The sequence below is a fragment of the Ruditapes philippinarum genome, unplaced genomic scaffold (genome assembly GCF_026571515.1).
Source record: "Ruditapes philippinarum isolate M1 unplaced genomic scaffold, ASM2657151v2 ctg2022_1_1_1_1, whole genome shotgun sequence".
NCBI lineage: Eukaryota > Metazoa > Mollusca > Bivalvia > Venerida > Veneridae > Ruditapes > Ruditapes philippinarum.
This window is the reverse complement of record NW_026858177.1, coordinates 255,002-276,254: the sequence shown is the minus strand read 5'-3', so window position 1 is coordinate 276,254 and position 21,253 is coordinate 255,002. Positions and strand designations below refer to the sequence as shown.

The window sequence follows — 21,253 nt, the reverse complement described above, 5'->3', positions numbered from 1 at the left end:
ATCTTTAAAAAAAAAAACAACTGATGGTACTAATTAACGTTTTCGAAATTCATGTCGTGATTCTACTTGGGTGCCTTAACTTTCATGCCTGAATTAATGCACTATGGGGCACCTGAGGTCTTCCTCCACCGGTAATGCTGGAAATCCCCATATCACCTATACTGTGTTGGTGTGACCTAAATGATAAATCACAATGCCCCGCCCCCACCCCAATATAATTAACAATTTGACCCTTAAGTAGTCACAACTATAATGCATGATAGAATCAGGCCATTTCATCACAAGGACATGTACTAGTGATACAATTTGTGTGCAAGTTGCGTTCAAGTTGAGTCGGAACTAAAACTATCGTAATGTAAAACAGCAAAAAATGCCAAAACTTGGCTCTTAAGGGACCGTTCCCTTCCTGGTATCTGGCTTTGTCAAGATAAGAACTTAACAGTTAGGGAGACAAGTTCTACGCAGTTATGTATATAATATTGGTCAGCAAATGTAGGATTTATGAGGAAAAGTTGTAAAATCAAATTTCAGCCTCAATGACCTGTTCCCTAGTGATAGCAATAGCTTATTTCTGATAACTATGTACACTTATTTACTTTATAATTTTTACAAATTCATTTGAGCCGTGTCACAACAAAACCAACATAATGGGTTTGCGAACAGCATGGATCCAGACCAGCCTGCGCATCCACGCAGTCTGATCAGGATCCATGCTGTTCGCTATCAGTTTCTTGACTTGTTATAGGGTCTGTAAGCGAACAGCATGGATCCTGATTAGACTGCGCGGATGCGCAAGCTGGTGTTGATCCATGCTGGTTGCTAACACATTATGTTGGTTTTGTCGTGACACGGCTCAAATTAGTTTGTGTTGGAAGCTTTAAGCTTATTGAAACACTATCAAATCTGTTCCTGTAACCAACCAGTACTAAGCATTGTATCTAAACTTTTTTGCTCAAGAAAACAACGGCTTGCCCCTGACTAGGTCCAAACCCATGCAGCCAGAATCTTGAAATTACTAGACCAATGTGTTAACCACTCTGCCACGTCACCACTCTAATACGAAGTATTTAAGAGGACAATATACAAATGTACTAGAGGTTGAAGAAGCAGTAGGTAAATGTGAAAGAAAGACTGACAGACCTCTATTATAAGCTTAACAAAGTTCCAACTGTACCTAAAGTTGCAATCGTCGATTATCACAGCACTGGTGGTTGTATCTTTTTATATGAATGAGAAATCAGTAATGCATTCAATTACGTGAAAGTTAGTTTGTATAATACTCTCTTGAACACATTAGTGATTTGATCTACATTGTACACTGCCCCACTAAACCAAAAGTTGCTAATTCAATGTGTTTCTTCATTGCCCCTCAGAGCACCGGGGACCAAATTGTTTGAAATATTTTTTTTTTAAATTTTAGTTTGATAAGTTCTGTAAAATATATCTTTTTACTAAAAAATACTTGGACCATAATACCTTGAAGTTATCCTTTAACTTCTTGGATAACCTTCATTTCTCACAGGAAAATGATAGTATGTATGTTTATAAACAAAATGCCATTCTAATTCTTTTCTAAAAACAACAAAGCAAAAAGAAGACTTTTACAATGTATATTTATTTCAGTATTTGTATTAAATTTTACTTACAACTAATGATTTTAGATTGAATCTATTTTAATTTTATTGTTAGCTAAATTTAGATGTATATGTAATATTAGTAAAATAACAATACCTCAGATTAAGAAAAAAATGAATTTAGTGTCTTTACATTTAATATAATGATTAATGTTCAAAAAGCAAAATAGATCTCTAAGTAAAAGACGTGACTTTAAAATATCACTTTGAAATCATGTCATTTTGTAATTCCTTTAAAAGTATGTAATTACGAATTACAAATTTAAAAATTCAAGTGCAGTGACGCAGGCATCTTGTATTGACTTCACCAAATTCATTGGAATCCTATTAAGTTTAGATATTTGATCTGATTTACTTGACAATGCTACAACAGAACTGTGAGATACACATAATTTTATATATACATGTATAATTAAAGATCAAAATTTGCATGGAATCACTTTACCAAAATCTTGAAATTTAACAAATTACATTTCTATGCATTTTGAAAGAGATTATGACATTGTCTATGCTTCATTTCAATAAACTAGTAAACATTATAAGGACACACTGATTCTAACATGGATCTAAAAGGATGGGCAAAATTTTATCTGCAGGGATTAACGTAAGACATTTGTAAAGAACAATGTCATTAACTCATCCTTTATGAAACATAATAATTTAATACAGGTAAAATACCAAAGTTCTAGATGTAACCAGTTAATTGTGCAAGTATAAAACATACATGTAGTTCCTTATTTCAATACACATTTAGTCAAATGTTCATAAAAATGAATTTAATGTAATGTTACTATTTTAATAGCAATTACAACAGATGTGTGAATGTCAACTAATCCAGCCTACAAACTACTTTTCTTTACTGATCAATATCCGCTGTAAACTTATTCACAATAATTTTTTTTTATTCGATTTCTTAATTTCAGTATTTTTATATAAAAAAAAGCAAATAAAAAATCTGCGCTAAGAGCAGTAAGTTGGGTTCGGAATTCATTCCTAGATAAGTCTAAAACACAACCTCATCATGGTAAACAGTCTAAAAATGAAGCATTGGAAGATACTTTGAATTATCAAATGGTGTAGATTTCTATTTATTGCATCACTGTGGACAATGGAAAGAATGACTTCCAGCTGTGTCCATTAACTCTTTAGAGCTTTCTTCTGTTAATTCTACGACAGTGGTTTCAACAACATCATTCGTATCATTTGTGACCTGCTTCATGATGTTCATAATTTGTTCCAAAACATGAATTTCAGCAGCAGATTCCTCCTCAGACTTATTTGATCCATTCATAATATCTCTAACAATGTGATCTGAAGTCTCAGTTTGAAGAGAGCATTCCACTGGTAAATTATTTTGTCTTTTTGTCATGTTACTCTCTACTTGTTCTAATACATGATTATTTCTTGGTTCGTCATCTGTACTGCTTGATCCCTCAATATTCTCCTTCAGTATTTGTTCTGAAATACCAATTTGATTTATACCTTCTTCAAATGTATTGTTAGGTTTTTTCATTATGTCAGTAACTGTTTGTTCTGCTGCTTCAACTGGATTTGTTGAGTCCTCACTATAAGATAAATTTTGGTTATTCATATCACTAGATACAGAATGTCCTGTACCCTGTATCCTAGCAACAGGTAAACCATCACTGTTCAACTCAATCGTAAAAGTTGGATTGTTACCTATCAAACGAATAATTTTTTCCTCGGATTTTTTATCAACACCAGTACTTGTTTCTCCCTGATCTTTTATACTGCCTATTGAATCTTCATGAGTAATTTCTTCGATACTAACATACAAAGGTTGACTAGTAAAGGATTCTCCTTTTTCACTTTCATTTGTTTTACTCAAACTTTGTATGTCATACTGAACAGGTGCCCCACATTGCTGATCATTTTCAGCACCTACTTTGCCACATGTTGAAACTGAATTTCTTTGTCTGGAACTCTCTATTGTCAAACTTGATACTGACATATGATCAGCTAATTTCAGAGGTGAAATGTTTCTTGTATCATTTCTTTTAACTTCACTTAATTTCGCAATATTAATTGTTGAAATGTTCACCGGTTCAAAGTTTTTGTCTTGAATTTTACCCTTATGAGTTTTGATTGGGTTCACTACAAAAACAATAGGCTTTGTACTTTTCTGAATAGATCCCAAAAGGTTTGGGGCTATCAAAATTTTGTGAGGTTTAGGGGCTTCTTTCTTTCCAGTATAGTTCATAATAATTTCATTCCCTGTTGTTGAAACTTTCATTAAGTCATTTGTTCCTGATTGGGAGCTGTCTCCACCTGTTCTATTTTCACCAACATCATCCCTACCTCTTTTGTCTATAATACTTTCTTCTGCTGCATGTCTTAGAAGATGTTTCTTCATGTTAGACTTGAAGTTAAATGTCTGAGAACATTCCGGGCACTTGTAAATGGTGCGATCACGATTGTGAAGTAACTTGTGGGTGACCATATTACCTTTCTGCGAGAAAGTTCTTTGACAGATATCGCATTTGTAATTCTTCTCACCTAAAAATAAATGTTTGAAAGAACTTATACTATTGTTTAATATATATCTGTATATAACATATCTGTATTTCTCTCAATTGAAATCAAATTTATTTTCAAATAAGATCAAGATAATTATAATTACACTGATATGCTGATTAAATATCCAATACTAGAAAATTAAAAATCATGAATGTTGTATATGTATATATACATATACAACATTCATGATTTTTAATTTTCTAGTATTGGATATTTAATCAGCATATCAGTGTATATATATATATATAAATTTTATAACTAATAAATCCAATAACCCTCAACAATTGGATTGTGCGTTTAATATATTAAAGCCTATCTGTCCAACAACTTATGTATGTTTAAGGTATGTTAAAGCCTATCTGTCCAACAACTTATGTATGTTTAAGGTAAAGTCTCCTGACTTTCCTTTTCTTACTGCTTAGGGTTCAAATCCCTACAGGGAAATTGGATTTTTTACGTGAAAACTAACAGAAGTTTGGTGATTGTACATGAAATAATGAACAAATGGGGCACCAAAGGACTATTTCTCCACCTGAAAAATCATCACCACTTTTACATAGTCAATGGGACTTAAACCAACCATAAAAAAAGCTGTCTAACAACCGACTTATCGTGTATGTTGCAGGTAAGTTTCAATGCTGATCTAACCAAACATGTACATGAATGGCTATCATGTTCTGAGCTATCCAATACATGAAGTTATGTTATTTTCCAGGTAATTGTTTACTTATGGACATAAATATTCTGAGCATACCTTAATTAAATGATGTGCCAAGCTTAGTTTTTGAGTTAGCCTATACAGAGCTGTGCAGGTCTGTCCTGGAATGGACATAATGTTGATTTAAGTTTAATCCAAGAGCTTACCTGTATGTTTATACATATGACTATCCAGGTAAGTTTTCCTGCTGAATTTCTCGTCACAAAGTTGACAATGGTGTGGTTTATCATCAGAATGTACTTTTTCATGCTTAGCCAACGTTGTTTTCAGTCTACAAGCAGAATAAAACAAGAAATGTTTGTGAAATATTGTGAAAGAAGTAAGCTCTCCAATTAGTCAATTTACATGAACTTTTAACACAAGTTATGTCTATCCGTAGGCTAAAGATTACTTAAATTATTGGTCAACCATTAATTTTTCTATTGGTAAAAGTGTTCTTTTGTTACTGATTAGACAATTTTTTCTGTTGGTGAAAGCCACATTGAGAGGGAGAGAGCCTATTGATTTTATGAACAGAAAGGACACACACATTTTTGCAAGAATTAAATATATGACCTAAGATACATTCATCATAGTAGTACACATGTACTTTATATATGGCTCATTCAACTACCTAGATTAATCCAAGTCATCAAAGATAATTCAAAGGATTGAGCATATCTGACCATCTAAAATATTTAGATCATTTAGATATTTAATTTTACCTGAATGCTTTTCCACAGCCTTCAAAAGAGCACACAAAGGATTTTATGTTGGTATGCAGTGTTTGATGAAGTTCAAGACCTGTCTTTCTATAGAAAGTTTTCTTGCAGACGTCACATTCATACTGTTTCTTGTCTGTATCCTTTGTATGTAACGCTTCAATGTGACACTTTAGGGCATTAGATGTTTTAAAGGTATGACCACAAAACTCACAGTGATAATTTCTTATATTCAAGTGGACACAGTCTGTATGCTTTTTTCTGTTAGATTTATGAGTGAATTCTTTGTCACATCCTTCAAAATCACATTTATAGACTACGGGTGATTTTGCCTTCTTCTCATACAAATCAGCCGAAGTCTCATTTTCATGTGTTAATTTCAAATGACTTCTAAGAAGCCCTGGGTTTTTAAAATCAGTCTCACAAAATTCACAACTGTATTTCTTAATTAAGTGTGTTCTACTGATATGCTTTTGGCAAGATAATTCCTTAGTAAATTCTTTGAGGCAACCATCATAGGTGCATTTATAAATCTTAGTTTTAGATTTTACTGGCCTTACATCAAATTGACCATGTGACTCTTTCAAATGTTCCTGCAGTGCAATCTTTGTTTCAAAACACATACTGCATATTTCACATAGACTAAGTGATTTATGTGTTTCTCTGATATGTGATATATATTCACCTTTACTCGTAAATAGCAAATTACAATATAAACAAGTGATGTTGTTAGTGTTTGTATATGGTATCTTATCCGCCATCATATCATCTACTTGTGTGTCTAAATCATCTTCTATACTCATCTCATCATGTTCTGATTCATCTTCATATTCAATATTCTCATTAACTTCTGCACTTAAATCACTTACTGCAGTACTGTATTTATCTTGTTTATCATTTAGATAACTTACCGCAGTATTGTTTCTTTCTTGCTTATCTAGATCATTAGTGGCAGTAGCCTTATCACAATTTTCTATATCTGTGTCATGAAATTTTGATTTATTACTGTTAATTGGACTTGATGATCTCTTGATTTTTTTGGTTAAATCTTTTGATTTTACTGATTCATAAATCTCAAAATCATCATTGGATTTTCTTGTCACTTGTCTAGCACTTCTAGTTCTTGTTTTGCCTCCAGGAATGTCAGATACAGTCTTTTTTACTTGTTTATTTTTCTCTTGTGTTATTTTCTTGACAGGACCTGCCTTATTTCGCTTCATAACTTGTTTATTTCTTATAACCGCTTTCTTCCCAGGCTCTTTAGTATCCTTTTTAGATGAATTTTTCCTATTTGATATTGTTTTCTTTTCAAGTTTACCTTTTTTATTAATTGCAGCAATATCATCCTCTCTGTTCACACTTCTGGATTTTCTTTTCAATGTTCTTTTTGTATCTTCTTTATTCTTTCCTGAAAAACTTTGATCAGGATTTCGCTTTTCCTTTTTAGTATTTTTTTTTAGTTTACTTTCAAATGAAGTCAGAGGTCTTGTCCCCTCCATTTTGTGTGATGTAACTTTCACATCACCATACACAAAATCTTCATTTTTCTTTACTTTGATATGCCTGCATGTTTTTCTAGTTCCCAGAACATGGTCCCTTTCAGTTCCAACAGTGACTTTCTTTTTCAGTTTCTTCATACTACCTCTTAGGCTTATAGACCTATGAAAAATATGAGCATTTTTAGTGTGAAAAATAAACAACAAAATTACACTAGTAAATGTTAAGATCTATATTAATCAGTTCACTGTTCACATCAGTATTTTAACAAGATTTTATATACATTCCATCCCTGAACCATTGTTAAAAGAGAAAAAAATTAAACCCTCCACAGGACCTTTTTACAAATATATAACAAAGGCCTGTTAAAGGCCTATTTCCATCTGAAATTTTCCTTAAAATCTTGCACATTTCCTAATGTACACGGTTTTTACTTTCCCATATTAGTAATATTAGCAAGAAGCTACAGCCTCTTCCCAATAAAAGGCAGCAAATTTGTTATAATTTTTCTTTTCACTCATATTATCCATTAAATACATGGATTTACAATTCAGTGTTGTGGTAAATACTTGTATTTGATACAATCTGTATCAATTTTTGTTGCAACTGTAAATAGAGGAGCGGGGTCAAACACAGGTCATTATGACCAAGAATCTATCTTCCATTAATGTAAACCTCTTGTGTGAACAGTATGTGTGATGTAGAAAATCAGTAAAAACATATTTTGATCATTAATAAGAAATGAAGTAACGATGTTTAACATAAAAGTTTTCTTTTTAAAGCTGCATGCCTCCAGATGAGTCAAAATATTTCAATACTAGAACTCCGCGAGTCGGATGTGTTGCCTTGTGAACAATATAGTTTAGGAGAAATGGCCAGGACAAAAATGATATTTGAAAATCAACAAAGGGCAATAGCTCAAAAAATAAGAAATGCAGAGCAGCAGTTTCTGTGCATTGCACTTCTTATCAATAAGATCTATCATCCTACTAAGTTTCAAGTCTTAAGCTTTTATAATTTATGAGAAATGGCCTGGACAAAAATAAAGTTTGAAAATTAACAAGGGCAATAACTAAAAAAATAAGAAATGCAGAGTACCAGTTCTTGGGCACTGCACTTCTTCTTAATGAGATCTATCATCCTATGAAGTTTCATGTCCATAGCTTTTAAACTTAAGGAGAAATGGCCTGGACAAAAATAAAGTATGAAAATAAACAAAGGGCAATAACTCAAAAAATAAGAAATGCAGAGTACCAGGCAATAACTCAAAAAATAAGAAATGCAGAGTACCAGTTCTTGTGCACAGCACTTCTCCTTAATGAGATCTATCATCCTATGAAGTTTCAAGTCCATAGCTTTTATACTTAAGGAGAAATGGCCCGGACAAAAATAAAGTATGAAAATTAACAAAGGGCAATAACTCAAAAAATAAGAAATGCAGAGTACCAGTTCTTGTGCACTGCACTTCTTCTTAATGAGATCTATCATCCTATGAAGTTTCAAGTCCATAAGTATGAAAATTAACAAAGGGCAATAACTCAAAAAAATAAGAAATGCAGAGTGCCAGTTCTTGTGCACTGCACTTCTTCTTAATGAGATCTATCATCCTATGAAGTTTCAAGTCCATAGATTTGATACTTTAGGAGAAATGGCCTGGACAAAAATAAAGTATGAAAATTAAACAATAACTTTATTAGCAATAACTCAAAAAATAAGGAGTACAGAGTACCGGTTCTTGTGCACTGCACTTCGGGTCATTGTAAGAAGCATGCATACCAAGTTTGAAGTCAATCCGACTTATAATGACTGACTTATGCTCCGGACAAGCTTAAGGGGACGCCGACGCCGACAACGACACCGCCGACAAAAGTAACCCCTATATGTCGCCTTTTTCAAGGTGACACAAAAATCAAACTTGAGAAATATGTACTAACATTTTAGGAAAAGTAAAATGATTCAAGATTTAAGTAATATTTTACATGTTATGTGCGGTTAATGGCTGATTTCTCGAGATTTACAAGTATATTTCTACTGCGTTACTAATGCAGTAAGGGCTATTTATGCATATTTTGACCACTTTTTGGTAATTTACGTGTGTTGTAAGTGCCATTGATAATGTGTAAATTGCTTCCTTTTGGTTATTTCACAATATAATACATTCAAATACATTTTCAAAATTTTCATGAACATTAGCATGAATCTGGAGGAGTGCTTCTTTAATATCCATTTTGATAAATTATCATGTAAAATATCTAAAAAACAACAACTCCAACAACAGATTAGAGATTAACAAAAATGGTGGTAGTGATAATCGGAAACATTCTGACTACTTTGATGATAGGTTGAACGCCATCAACTCTGTCATATCTCATTAACAGTACAAATTCCTGCATTTACTCATTATTTACAAACTTAAACTCCGAGAAAGGTCTAGTTAATATAATGAAAACTTTATGCTTGTTATTAAATCATAAGGACTTTCCACATCATAGGTAGCACCTAATTTCATATTACATACATGTATTCTAAAAATGCTTTTAATAATCTCTATCACAGGGGATGACCATGGCAGGGGACTGTCACACATTCTTCTATGGGTAGAGCTACCTGACTATGGTGAATCTTGCAGAAAATAGATTTGAGTAAATCACAGCTTTTATTTAGGTCCAGTAAAGTTCTCTTCAATATGTATATGTTGTGCTAGTTATCACAGCAGCTCAGCTTTCGGTGTCATAAGTAGCACATTATTTTAATATTGTTATAGTTATGTATGCCTATGGCAATCGTATATAACTCTACTGGTTCGGGACCACCAAAACCGGACAACCATTAAACCCGGATAGCCCTAGAAATGCTTGATTTCTGTTTTTCTTTGTTCAGTGGTTTTCGATCAATCAGTCCCTTTTTATCAACAACAAATGCATGTTTCTTCTATAATAAAGTAAATTAATTTATTATTTTTCATTCGTAAAAGGTAATATGGAACTGTCTATTCAAGAACGTTGACATTGAAAATTTGAATGTATCTTTGACAAGAGTGCACTAACTAACCTATTATACTAGCTATTACCATTTGAAGAGTAAACCATAGAATATTCAAAACTTCAGAATTTGCTGCTGAAATCTTGAATATCATATAAATTAAAAAATCAAAAATTAAAACACCCAAGCTTTAAACTGGATTAAATCTAGGTCATGTGCATATATGTCTGGACACATGGTATGGGTAGTGTGGACAATTTAGTTAATTTTGATACCCTCCTTTATGGGCCTCAGATATAAGTGTCAACATAATCAGAAATAAACAAACTTGTTCACCAGTTAGAAGAACCAAGCTGTACTGTGTCAAATTTTCAGATCTTTAGCTTTAAAATCATGAAATCTGTACAGGCATGCAAGCAGTTACCATACAGGAGCAGTACCCATATTTTTTTGTTTAAATGCTTGATTTTTACTTACATTATTTAAAAATTGATATCAAATCAAACAGATGAATGAATGAGACAAAATCTAAGCGTCAGTTTGGCAATAAGTACAAAAAGTTTTTAATTGAAATCACTTTCACCTGTGCATTGTCAAAACATGACCTTGTAAACGTTGGGGGATAGTGACCATGTGGGCATGCACAAAAATATTTACATTTGAGGCCTATTAAAGGGTTTTCCACTAATACCACCTGTGTACAGATAAGTGGGCAATGTTTAGTTATCAGAATTTTGACCTACAAATATATATTACTAATTAAATAATTGTATGGCTTTAATGGGTAAAATATCATGCATACAATCATGTCATTGCATGTGAATGCTTTGAAGTAAAGGTACCAGGGAAAAAGACACCAGTGTTTTGTCTACGCTCTCTATATAATTATGGTGAATGACACCTATTTACCTCTGAGAAAATGGTCGTTTCAATAGTTGAAAATGAAAAATAGGTCTGATATAACAACATTGTATAATTATAATGGGTCATATTTTATGTACAGGAACTACTTATCTTCATACAAAATAATGGATACCCCATATGAGGCCCCATAACTTGGGGTTATTCTATAAAATGTTTAGAGCATAATGGAATTTCCATAATTTGTGAGACATGCCGAACATTTTTTTTTTTTGGTGAATGAGCGTAATAAAAATAATTTTTAAGTAACAACCATTTTTGTACGGGTACTGCTCGCATGCCAATATGGAAAAATGTTCAAAAAGTGGCCGGTTGATGGTCCCTGACCAGTATCCCTGTTTCTCGTATTCTCGGGGTTTCTCGTATTCTCGTGGAATCATTAAAACGGATGGAAGCGACGCTCGCGACTTCCGTCGATATCCGAAAACATGTCTATTTAGCAGAGCATTTTCATCTCCATTAAAAAAAATTTAAAAAATGCGACAAAAACAGATAAAAAACCAAAATAACTCTGGAAATAATCGTAAAATCCAGAGAATAAACATTAAATTTATCAATTTCCCCCCAAAAATCATCAATTTTCTAGTTTTTTCCATGTTGCAGAAACCTGTAGCGGGTCTCTGACGCAAGAAGCTTCAAATGACGGTCTCACACTACTATTTATACAATACAGCTCAAAATATTTGTTCCACGGATAGACAGTATAAAAAAGATATGAACTCCAATTAAAAACCAATAATGAAACATTGTTTGTCCTAAACACATTTCATTTTTGACAACTGCAATGGAAAACAGTAGTATTAATTGCTTAATGTTCATATAACTAATAAGTAACTAATAAATAAACGTAAACTTAATATATATTAGAGAGATAATGTAAATAACAACCACTAAATGGAAGTTCAAACTATTTTTTGGAACGATCAAAATCATTTGGTACCAAAGAGGCGTCAATATGATCCTTAAAGTTTGATATGGCCTGCCAAGCTGTTATTAAAACACAATAAAATTATAGATTTAGGCCATTTAACACTTAATTAGTGTGGCACTAATGATTTGAACTGGTATGTAGAATAAAATCATCACATAGCGACCAGCCTTAACAACCAATCAAATTCCACGAGAATACGAGAAAGCACCTGCTTCACATAGAGGGTGAAGGTCAGTATATACAAGCAGAAATATCTTTAGTTTTGCTTACAATTACGATCTTTCTTTCTTTGTATTTTGTTAATAAGGTATTTCTCTGTGTATCAGGCTAAAAATACTGTAACAGAATGTTTTATAAATATTATGCAACCAAGTTTAGTCCTTAACCCCCCGAGAATACGAGAAAACAGGATATACATATTTTACCCGAAGTTATTAAATGTCCGAAATCATCCTATTAAGTTCAAACCACCTGTTTTCTGACAACAAATGAATTTCCCTTGCAATAAATAATAGACAGTTAAAAATAATATAATTTTAACTAACACCTTAAAAATTTACAGAAATATATAACTGAATGTGTATATTACCTTAATTTTCACTTACCAGGTATTTCGTTGTTACAAATGGTGTTTATGTATTAAAGGGCAGTCACTCTTCTTTCAAATACTTTTAAATAAAATCTGCATCCAGTTTTCTTGGTACACGGAACATTGAAATACGGTATTCCGTAAGTCATCTTCAAGATATGAGATTAAAAAAAAAAGCTGATTAACAAAGTCATTTTCAATTAATCTTTGGCGCCTCAGTGGTGTACTCTAATAGGCCTGTTGCACGGTGGGATCGCCTACAGAAAAGCCGGGATCCGGGATCGTATTAAACATATAGTAATCCCGGGAATTGACCACCAGTTCTCGGTGTCGACGATAAATTATCGATTATCTCATGCATTTCGTCAAAGATATGCTTGTGATATGCCTGTTGACAATTTTAATGATGTTTTTTATTGTTGATTGCTATGATATTTTTTTGTATTTGAATGATTTTCGGTACTGTATACATGTTTCTTGGTTGGTTCTTTCATATGTTTAATAATGAAAACGTTTAATTAATAACAGCCGTACTACAAACACTACAATTTGTACGGAAATAAAGTTTAGATTAGAATCTATTATTATTATTATTATTATTATTATTATTATTATTATTATTATTATTATTATTATTATTATTATTATTGTTGTTATTATTATTATAATAATTATTATTATTATTTGAATGTTTTTGTAGAGCTTTTTGAACAAGTTTGATTTGTAGTAGTTATGAAAAAAAAATTTGCTAACGTATTTTTTCACACATGAGAAAGTTAATTGACCTCAGAATGTCACACACCTAAAATCTTATTTTGGAAGTACATAGTCGCTGTGTATTAATTGATTATCAAGACTGCGGGGCCCCTTATTGAACACGTGACTGTGGGAAACGGACAAAAGCCCTCCCGGACAAAAGCGCTCCCGTCAAAAAATGACAAGGCGGACAATAGCCCTCTCGTGAAAATGACAGGGCGGATAAAAGCCCTCCCGTGAAAATAACAGGGCGGACAAAAGCCCTCCCATGAAAATGACTTGGCGGACGAAAGCCCTCCCGTGAAATTAACAAGGCGGACAAAAGCCCTCCCGTAACAAAAATAAATATGTATGTTGAATACCTGTTTTTTCAATGCACACAATATATTAAAATTGTTTCATATATTTCTTGTTGTTTTAAATTTGCCTTAGTATGCGTATGAGCTTTAACCACCTTTTATTCTGAATATACCTTCCTGAAATGTTTAAGGAGTTAACTTTGTACATGTATGTCATAAAAAACAGTCACTTTAAAAGTAGTTGACTCCGTACAAGGCACATTATAAATGTCTTTAACTTTTATGTTAGATAATTTTAACATCTTTTCATTATTTATAACTCTATTAATATTAACTTCACATAGGAGTAATCCATCATATCAACGTGAATAAATATGCTTTTACAGATTTTAGCACTTATTATTCAAATGCCTCTCAGGAATGTGCTCAAGCTCATACAAACACGGTTATGCCAATGGTAAAAAAAATCATGCTTTCAATTTTAATATGTTGAGTGCATTGAAAAGAAAATATAAACTATTCAACGTACAAATATGTATTTGGTGAAGGAGGGGTTATGTCCGCCCTATTATTTTCACGGGAGGGCTTTTGTCCGCCCAGTCATTTTTACGGGAGGGCTTTTGTCCGCCCTGTCATTTTCACGGGAGGGCTTTTGTCCGCCTTGTCATTTTCACGGGAGGGCTTTTGTCCGGGAGGGCTTTTGTCCTACACTCCGTGACTGTTGGTGTGTCCATCATAAACATCATGAAAAGTTTAATATACATGTATACTGTATTACATATATTCTTAAATGTATGTACCAAACATTTATCATAATATGATAATATGTAATAAGAAAAAGTAAATATAAGTTATCAATCAATTCATTTATTGATATATACATGTATTTTCATAAATCATTAATGCAGGTGTCATTGGTAAATTATCGATTTGATAATTAGCCCCTACATTTTTTTACAGATGTGTAATGTTATGTCAGTATTCTTAAAGAAATTATGAAGTAGACTTGTGTATCTTTTTTCTGACGGAGTTGGTTTTGATGGTTTCGAGATATTGACGCAAATGACACGTGCCGTTTTTATAATATTAGAGTAGAGACACCTGTCTGGTGAACCAAAGTGTGATGATTGCTACGTAAAGTAAGATTAAGCCGGTTTTTTTTTTTTTATTTAAATACATCTTTTTGATTTGTCACGGAAAAAGATGACCTTTTATATAAATCTTTTGATTTTCCTACTTAGATATAAAATCTTTTTTAATTTTTTTAGTGATTTCCACTTGTCAAACAGAATCAGACTTGTAATGTTCAAATCATTTTACTCCTATCAATAAATTAGTAAATTGTACCTTTAAAAATCACAACAAACGAATTATCATTTTCTCTATTAAATCATTACGATACTTGTAACAATATTTTTAGAATATCTTTGATCTACCATATCACATTTAGAAAAAGTCGGGATTGTATTTTGATATATAGAGATCCCGGGATTTGACCACTGCCATGTCACATTCAGAAAAGCCGGGATCGTATTCAACAAAGAGAGATACCGGGAATTGACTGTCTGTCATATCACATTTAGAAAAGCCGGGATTGTATTAGATATATAGAGGTCCAAGCTGGATCACATTTATAAAAGCCGGGATCGTTTTTAGACAAGCAGTGTCTATCATCACCATCATCATCGTCGTCATCACCATTATCGTCGATCACTAATAAATCAAGTTATAATAATAATATAGGGGAAATTATCATTGAGTGGCATATGCGGCATAGTTTTAAATATATATAATAATGGGTATATAACGAAGGTAAATACAAGTTGGCAATCAATTAATTCTATGATAATATACATGTATCTAAATCATATACCAGTAAGGTAGAAGTAGCTAGTTCATTTTGAACAAACACAAAACAGAACAGAACTTTTATTTCGGATTTATATACATAGTACATCATCTCATACATAAAACATTCAAGTAACATGTACTTTCAGTGCACTCAAATGTAAAGAAATCATGACATAAATATTATAAAGAGATCAATAATTGTAATGAAACTTACGTTGATTGTTATTAAGCCTCAGTTGAGGATGAACATATTTAATGAAGAAAATCAATATCAAAACTTTAAAATAAAAAAAATTGATCTATCATTGAACATTATTTATTATTACCCCTCACTTTTTTCGTAATGCTAATTTCCCATAGGCCTCTGGGAGTTATTTTTACTGTTAATGCAAGTGTACCACGTGACTAAGAATTTTGTACTGTTACATAGGTAACAGTATTTTTTAACAGGTCACGTGGTCTATTTCCTAAATAAAATGAAATAAAATGGCCGCCATGTTTTTCTCGATTCATTCTTATTTTCAACGTTAAACCCCGATAGGACATCAATTTCTCCTCTGGAGTCACTACGACACTCATAAAATTTAGTTGTTTGCACCCTGGTGTGCTTCTCGCGTATAAAATATCTTTTTGTTGATTAGTCAAAAAGTGAACATCCGTTTTCAACGGCAGTAATTGCAATGTAAATAATTATGTGTCAAACTGGAACATGCAGACGATTTAAGCAAGCAACAAAGGATTAGTTAACAAATTTAATCAGTGAAACGTTACGGATATAGCTAGTGGACATAGGATATCATCGTTATTTTGTCAAAAACCACGCTATGAATATTCTGGAAACAGAAGGGTCAGATTTCACAGATCATAACCCTGTAAATGGGTTAGTGTTTTGTTTCCTAAATAAAACCTAGCTTATTGTATGTTTATGATTTGTAGATATCATCACTTGCTTAAAGAATAAAAGAAAAAGAAAACTTCTATGTTACCTATGTAACAGTACAAAATTCTTAGTCACGTGGTACACTTGCATTAACAGTAAAAATAACTCCCAGAGGCCTATGGGAAATTAGCATTACAAAAAAAGTGAGGGGTAATAACTCTAAATAACTTTCGTTACAAAACTTCACATGTACAGACATGTAAATAAACACATGTTTCAGTATGATAATTCATTTTAAATAGCTGCATGCCTCCTGATAAACCAAAATATTTCAAGAAAATCAAACTCGCGAAAATGTACCAATTAAGATTTTTAAGAAAGTAAAAAAAAGATAGACGTTTCAGGTAATAAATTGCATGATATACGCGATTTATGCCTGATTTGTCGTATTTCTGGGACATAAAGATAACTTATGTCCCAGCGGTATTTATAACGTTAATTACGTACCTGTTATAACCATACATATTGATTGTATTTCATTAAGCGGTATAGAAATCTTACAAAGAACAAGGGATGTATATTATATATATAACGTTCCTGAAAAATCGAAAACCATGTGGCAATGACTTTTTTCAAGTATTAGGATTCACAATAGACGAAAATAAGATTATTGTTGATATTACAAATCTATTCGTATAAAATAATAAAAAAGTACTATATATGATTATGACACAAATTAACAAGGAAGAACCTGTACAGTGGTAATAGTAAAACATAAAAATATTATACAAGTAAAATAACTTTGCCTAGTACATACAGTTTCACAATTTTAATTAAAAATGCACGTAATCTGTGCTTCGTAATTAATTTCTAAATATATATTATATACGTATAATTTTTACAAATGTGATTAAGAGTATAATATGTAAATTAATACATTGTATAATCTTTACTGTCACATAAATTATTTCATTAATACAAAGATTTGTATCTGTAAGCGACGCTGGGCCAATCAACAGGGTGCATATATATGTTGTAATTACAATTAAGCGACACAGGGCCGTGATATCATAAATCAACAGGGTGCATAACATTACATCAGATAACGTCACTTGTGCCAGTTATTTAATTATGATCCGACTTTATGATCATCCTAGGGTTTTATGACATTGGCCATGTCTCACTGATTTGATCCCAAAGAATGACTTTCAACTGGTATTAATAAACACAATTGTTACAGAAATAAGTATTTTTCAATTATTAACGAAATTTCTGTGTAAGTTTGTCACCTTGTTGATAAATACGCTTAATGAAGAAAAATATTTTCTTTTCATTATCTAATAAGCAGAATATGAAAAATATGAAAATATCACAATATAATTCATTGTACCTTTCATCACAGGAAATTGAAATTCTATCAATATTAATGAAAATATTCAAAATATACCCCCTATACAGTATAAAAAGTTTATTTATACTGTACGGGGGGTATATTTTGGATACTATCATTAATATTGATAGAATTTCAAGTGCCTGTGCTTTCATAAAATATGCAGTGCATTAAACTGGCGTGAAGTATAATTTTATGATAATGACTTTTTATCTTTTCTCAATTAATTCGCTTTGTGACACAATATTTTGATGTTGCAAGACTCAAACTTGTTTTTATTGGCAAAAGCGGTTATGTAAGTCCTGTTACATGAACAGAGTTGAAATTTTGATGGTGTGTCCTAGATATAGAGAGCTAAGAAAAAAGTTTTTAAAGGGATATTTCTGTAGGTGGCCGACAATTAATAAATTTGAGTCTTTATTAAATTCTAAATCGAAAATAGAGCTATACAACCTTTCTAAGCTTTTATATTTTGCAAATAAAGAGAGAATATCTTGATGATGTAGTATTAATTAATATCATATTAACATCTTGATGTAGTATCAATATCATATTTTAGACATTTTGTGCAACCTGCTATTTCCTTACTAATTTAAGACCTTTCAGGAAATAGTGTTATTATAATTTTTTCATTCCATGTCAGATCACATTTTCATGAATGTATATATATATGTTTTGTTTTGCTATAAACATTGTAATAATGTTTTATTTGCAATAAAAGTATTTGTATTTGTTTGTATACACATTTGTTTTTATTGGCAAAAGCATTATACAGTGTCAAGTTATTTGGTCTTTCTTTTAAAATTGCCTTTTATGGACCGTGTTTCACACTGTGTTTACTGATATCGTATGTAAAGATAATATATCTTACATGTGTGCACTAAAATATGTTTATTTTACATTCAGAAAGAGCAATTATCAGTATTATAAAATATCAATTTTAAGTATAATTAATCTTTAATGCAATAGCTATTAAATTCGAATTAAGGTGTTGAATTTTTTAATTGCTTCACCCAGAGACATAGATAATGTTATCTATGTCTCTGCTTCATCATTATATTTTTCCTTTACCATGATCTTGCACATATAAATTTTCATCAAGTTATGTAACGTGAATTACTATTTTAAATGTTATACGAACCGCAGCCAGAAAATCCGGGATCCTATTAACCCTTTCCCCCATAAGCATATTGTGAAAAATGGCCGTTTTCACTGAAAAGACTCCTGTTACAAATTCAAACTGCTATGAAACTATAGAAAAAGCTTCAATACTAATCAAACTTGGCACAAATGTTGACTGGACCATTGTCTTTTTAACGACATGCTCAGTCTTAAATTTTCTGTTACCATGGCAACGAGGGGACATCTCAAAATTGCCAAAAATCACTATTTTGCCTCGATTTTTCATCAAAATTTATTTCAAAGTGCTGCAACTTCTCAAGGGATTGAGATAGAGTCAAAGGCTTTTCAGCGTTGGTTACACGTTACATTTTGATCGACCTGGGGTCATTTTTAGCCTCTCACAAGTCCAAAATTTTCTTGGCGATGAGGGGGACTCCGCCCCCTTCAACCCCCTGATGTATATTTTGGATGGGGGGGGGGGCGCCGAAAAAGTGCTCAATTTTTTTAGCAACATTTCTCAAACGAAAACATGTGTTTGGGGCCCAAATAGGATATTTTTTCACTATTTGAGGCCTAAAAAAAGGGGGGGGGGGTCGAAAGTGCGTTGTTTCGCGTATATATGAGGTAAAGGGTTAAAACATATAGAGATCCCGGGAATTGACCAGTCCAAGAAGATATTTTTCAGATAAGACGGGATCGTATTAAAACACATAGGGGTCCCGGGTATTGACCAGTTCAAGAATATAGTTTTCAGAAAAACCGGGATCGTATTAGACGCACAGATAAAAATTAAATTATCATTCGGTCTATTGGCCATAGTCGGAAGTGTCACTAAACACCTTTAATGCACCAATGTTAATTAACACCAGGGACGATACGTTTTGGGTCATGTACTGGACATATTTTAAAAAAAAAAATTAAGGAAAATGAGGTCCGCCACAGTTCTTTTTCATTTTATATTAAAAATTGACAAATAATTTGTTTTTCTTTTTAAAATATTTATTTCAGACATTCATATCTGTTTATAAGTGAAACATGTTATTTTTATACGATCCATGGAACTTGATTACTTGTTAAACATCTGTAATATATACCTTATGTTTTACATTTGTATTCTTTATTTTTTTTTCTTCAACGTGAAAGCCTTCTGGTATAGTATATATCATTAGAAAAACAACAACACATTTGTTAATTTGCAGATAAATCAGCATTTTTATATAGTATTTTACACGCCTTTTACGTAAAATAAGTATGCCAATTAAGTCGTATTTGTATTTACGATAATACCATAATGGTCACGAAAAATAGTTGATTTTCCTTATTAGATATAAGAGATCCCGGATAATCGCATTAAGAAAAGCCGGGATCGTATAAGATATATATATATATATATATATATATATAATTCCCGGGATCTCTGTACTGATTATTAGATTCCGGCTTTTCTGAAAGCTAGATGGTAATGGTCAATTTCCGGGATATCCCGGGAAATTGACCATTACCATCTAGCTTTCAGAAATATATATTTATATATATATATATCCGGGAAATTGACCATTACCATCTAGCTTTCAGAAAAGCCGGAATCTAATAATCAGTACAGAGATCCCGGGAATTGACCACCTGTCATACATGTCAAAAGTTTTTTTTGTTATCAATTATGTCAGGTACGTTTATTAACAATATACGTACCTGATTATGTTAAGTATATCTTCTGATCTTTTCTTAAAATAATATTTAAATACATGAACATAAAATTAAGCCAAATATTGTATTTACAAAAACTTTGATTTTTCCAATTATACTATAATTACAAGTATTGTGATTTCCGCATTTTAAGTTTGTTAATAAATAACTCGAAATATATTTAAATCTTAAGTTAAATTCATTTACTGTTCATTACATACAATTAAAGAAATAAATAGTTAACGTTTAATCGCCAATAATCAGCACAAATATAGTTTATGAGTTTTCCCTATATATCTAATACGATCCCGGATCCCGGGCGTCCCGGATCGCTGGATTTTCCCCCCCACCATGTTGCACATAGTTTAGAATGACTATTTAAAAAGATATAGGCATAAATTATGTTTTCATCAAAATAATCATACTTTCAGACGATTAGAGGCGACTAAATAGGATGGTATAACTTGGGTCTTTGCATCTCTTAGCCTCAGCAGGTGGGGGTGTTTTGATCCCTGGTGTTGCCGATATTAGCCAAGATCATCTTTCCTGTTTCGGCACCATATGACCTATATTGTGTTGTTGCGACGTAACACCAAACAAACGGACAGCAACATCTCGAATCATTTATTTTCCAAACTTACTTAATGTGACATTATGCTCAATTTTTCATTGTCAAATTTCTATTATATAGAACTATATACTGTATATTTCAAAAGATTGAGTGTTATAATGGCGATTGCCCAACAGTTGATACATTA

General features: G+C 32.0%; 1 protein-coding gene across 1 annotated transcript; it reads right to left on the bottom strand.

Annotated features, from left to right (window-relative positions):
* Positions 1-1,594: 1,594 nt before the first annotated feature.
* LOC132752429 (zinc finger protein 567-like) lies at positions 1,595-12,659 on the bottom strand. Its single transcript, XM_060742754.1, has 4 exons — positions 12,528-12,659; positions 5,595-7,250; positions 5,037-5,161; positions 1,595-4,151 (listed from the first exon to the last, which is right to left on the bottom strand). The coding sequence occupies exons 2-4, from the start codon at positions 7,226-7,228 to the stop codon at positions 2,731-2,733; spliced, it is 3,180 nt and encodes a 1,059-aa protein (XP_060598737.1). The 5' UTR covers positions 7,229-7,250; positions 12,528-12,659; the 3' UTR covers positions 1,595-2,730.
* Positions 12,660-21,253: the final 8,594 nt, after the last annotated feature.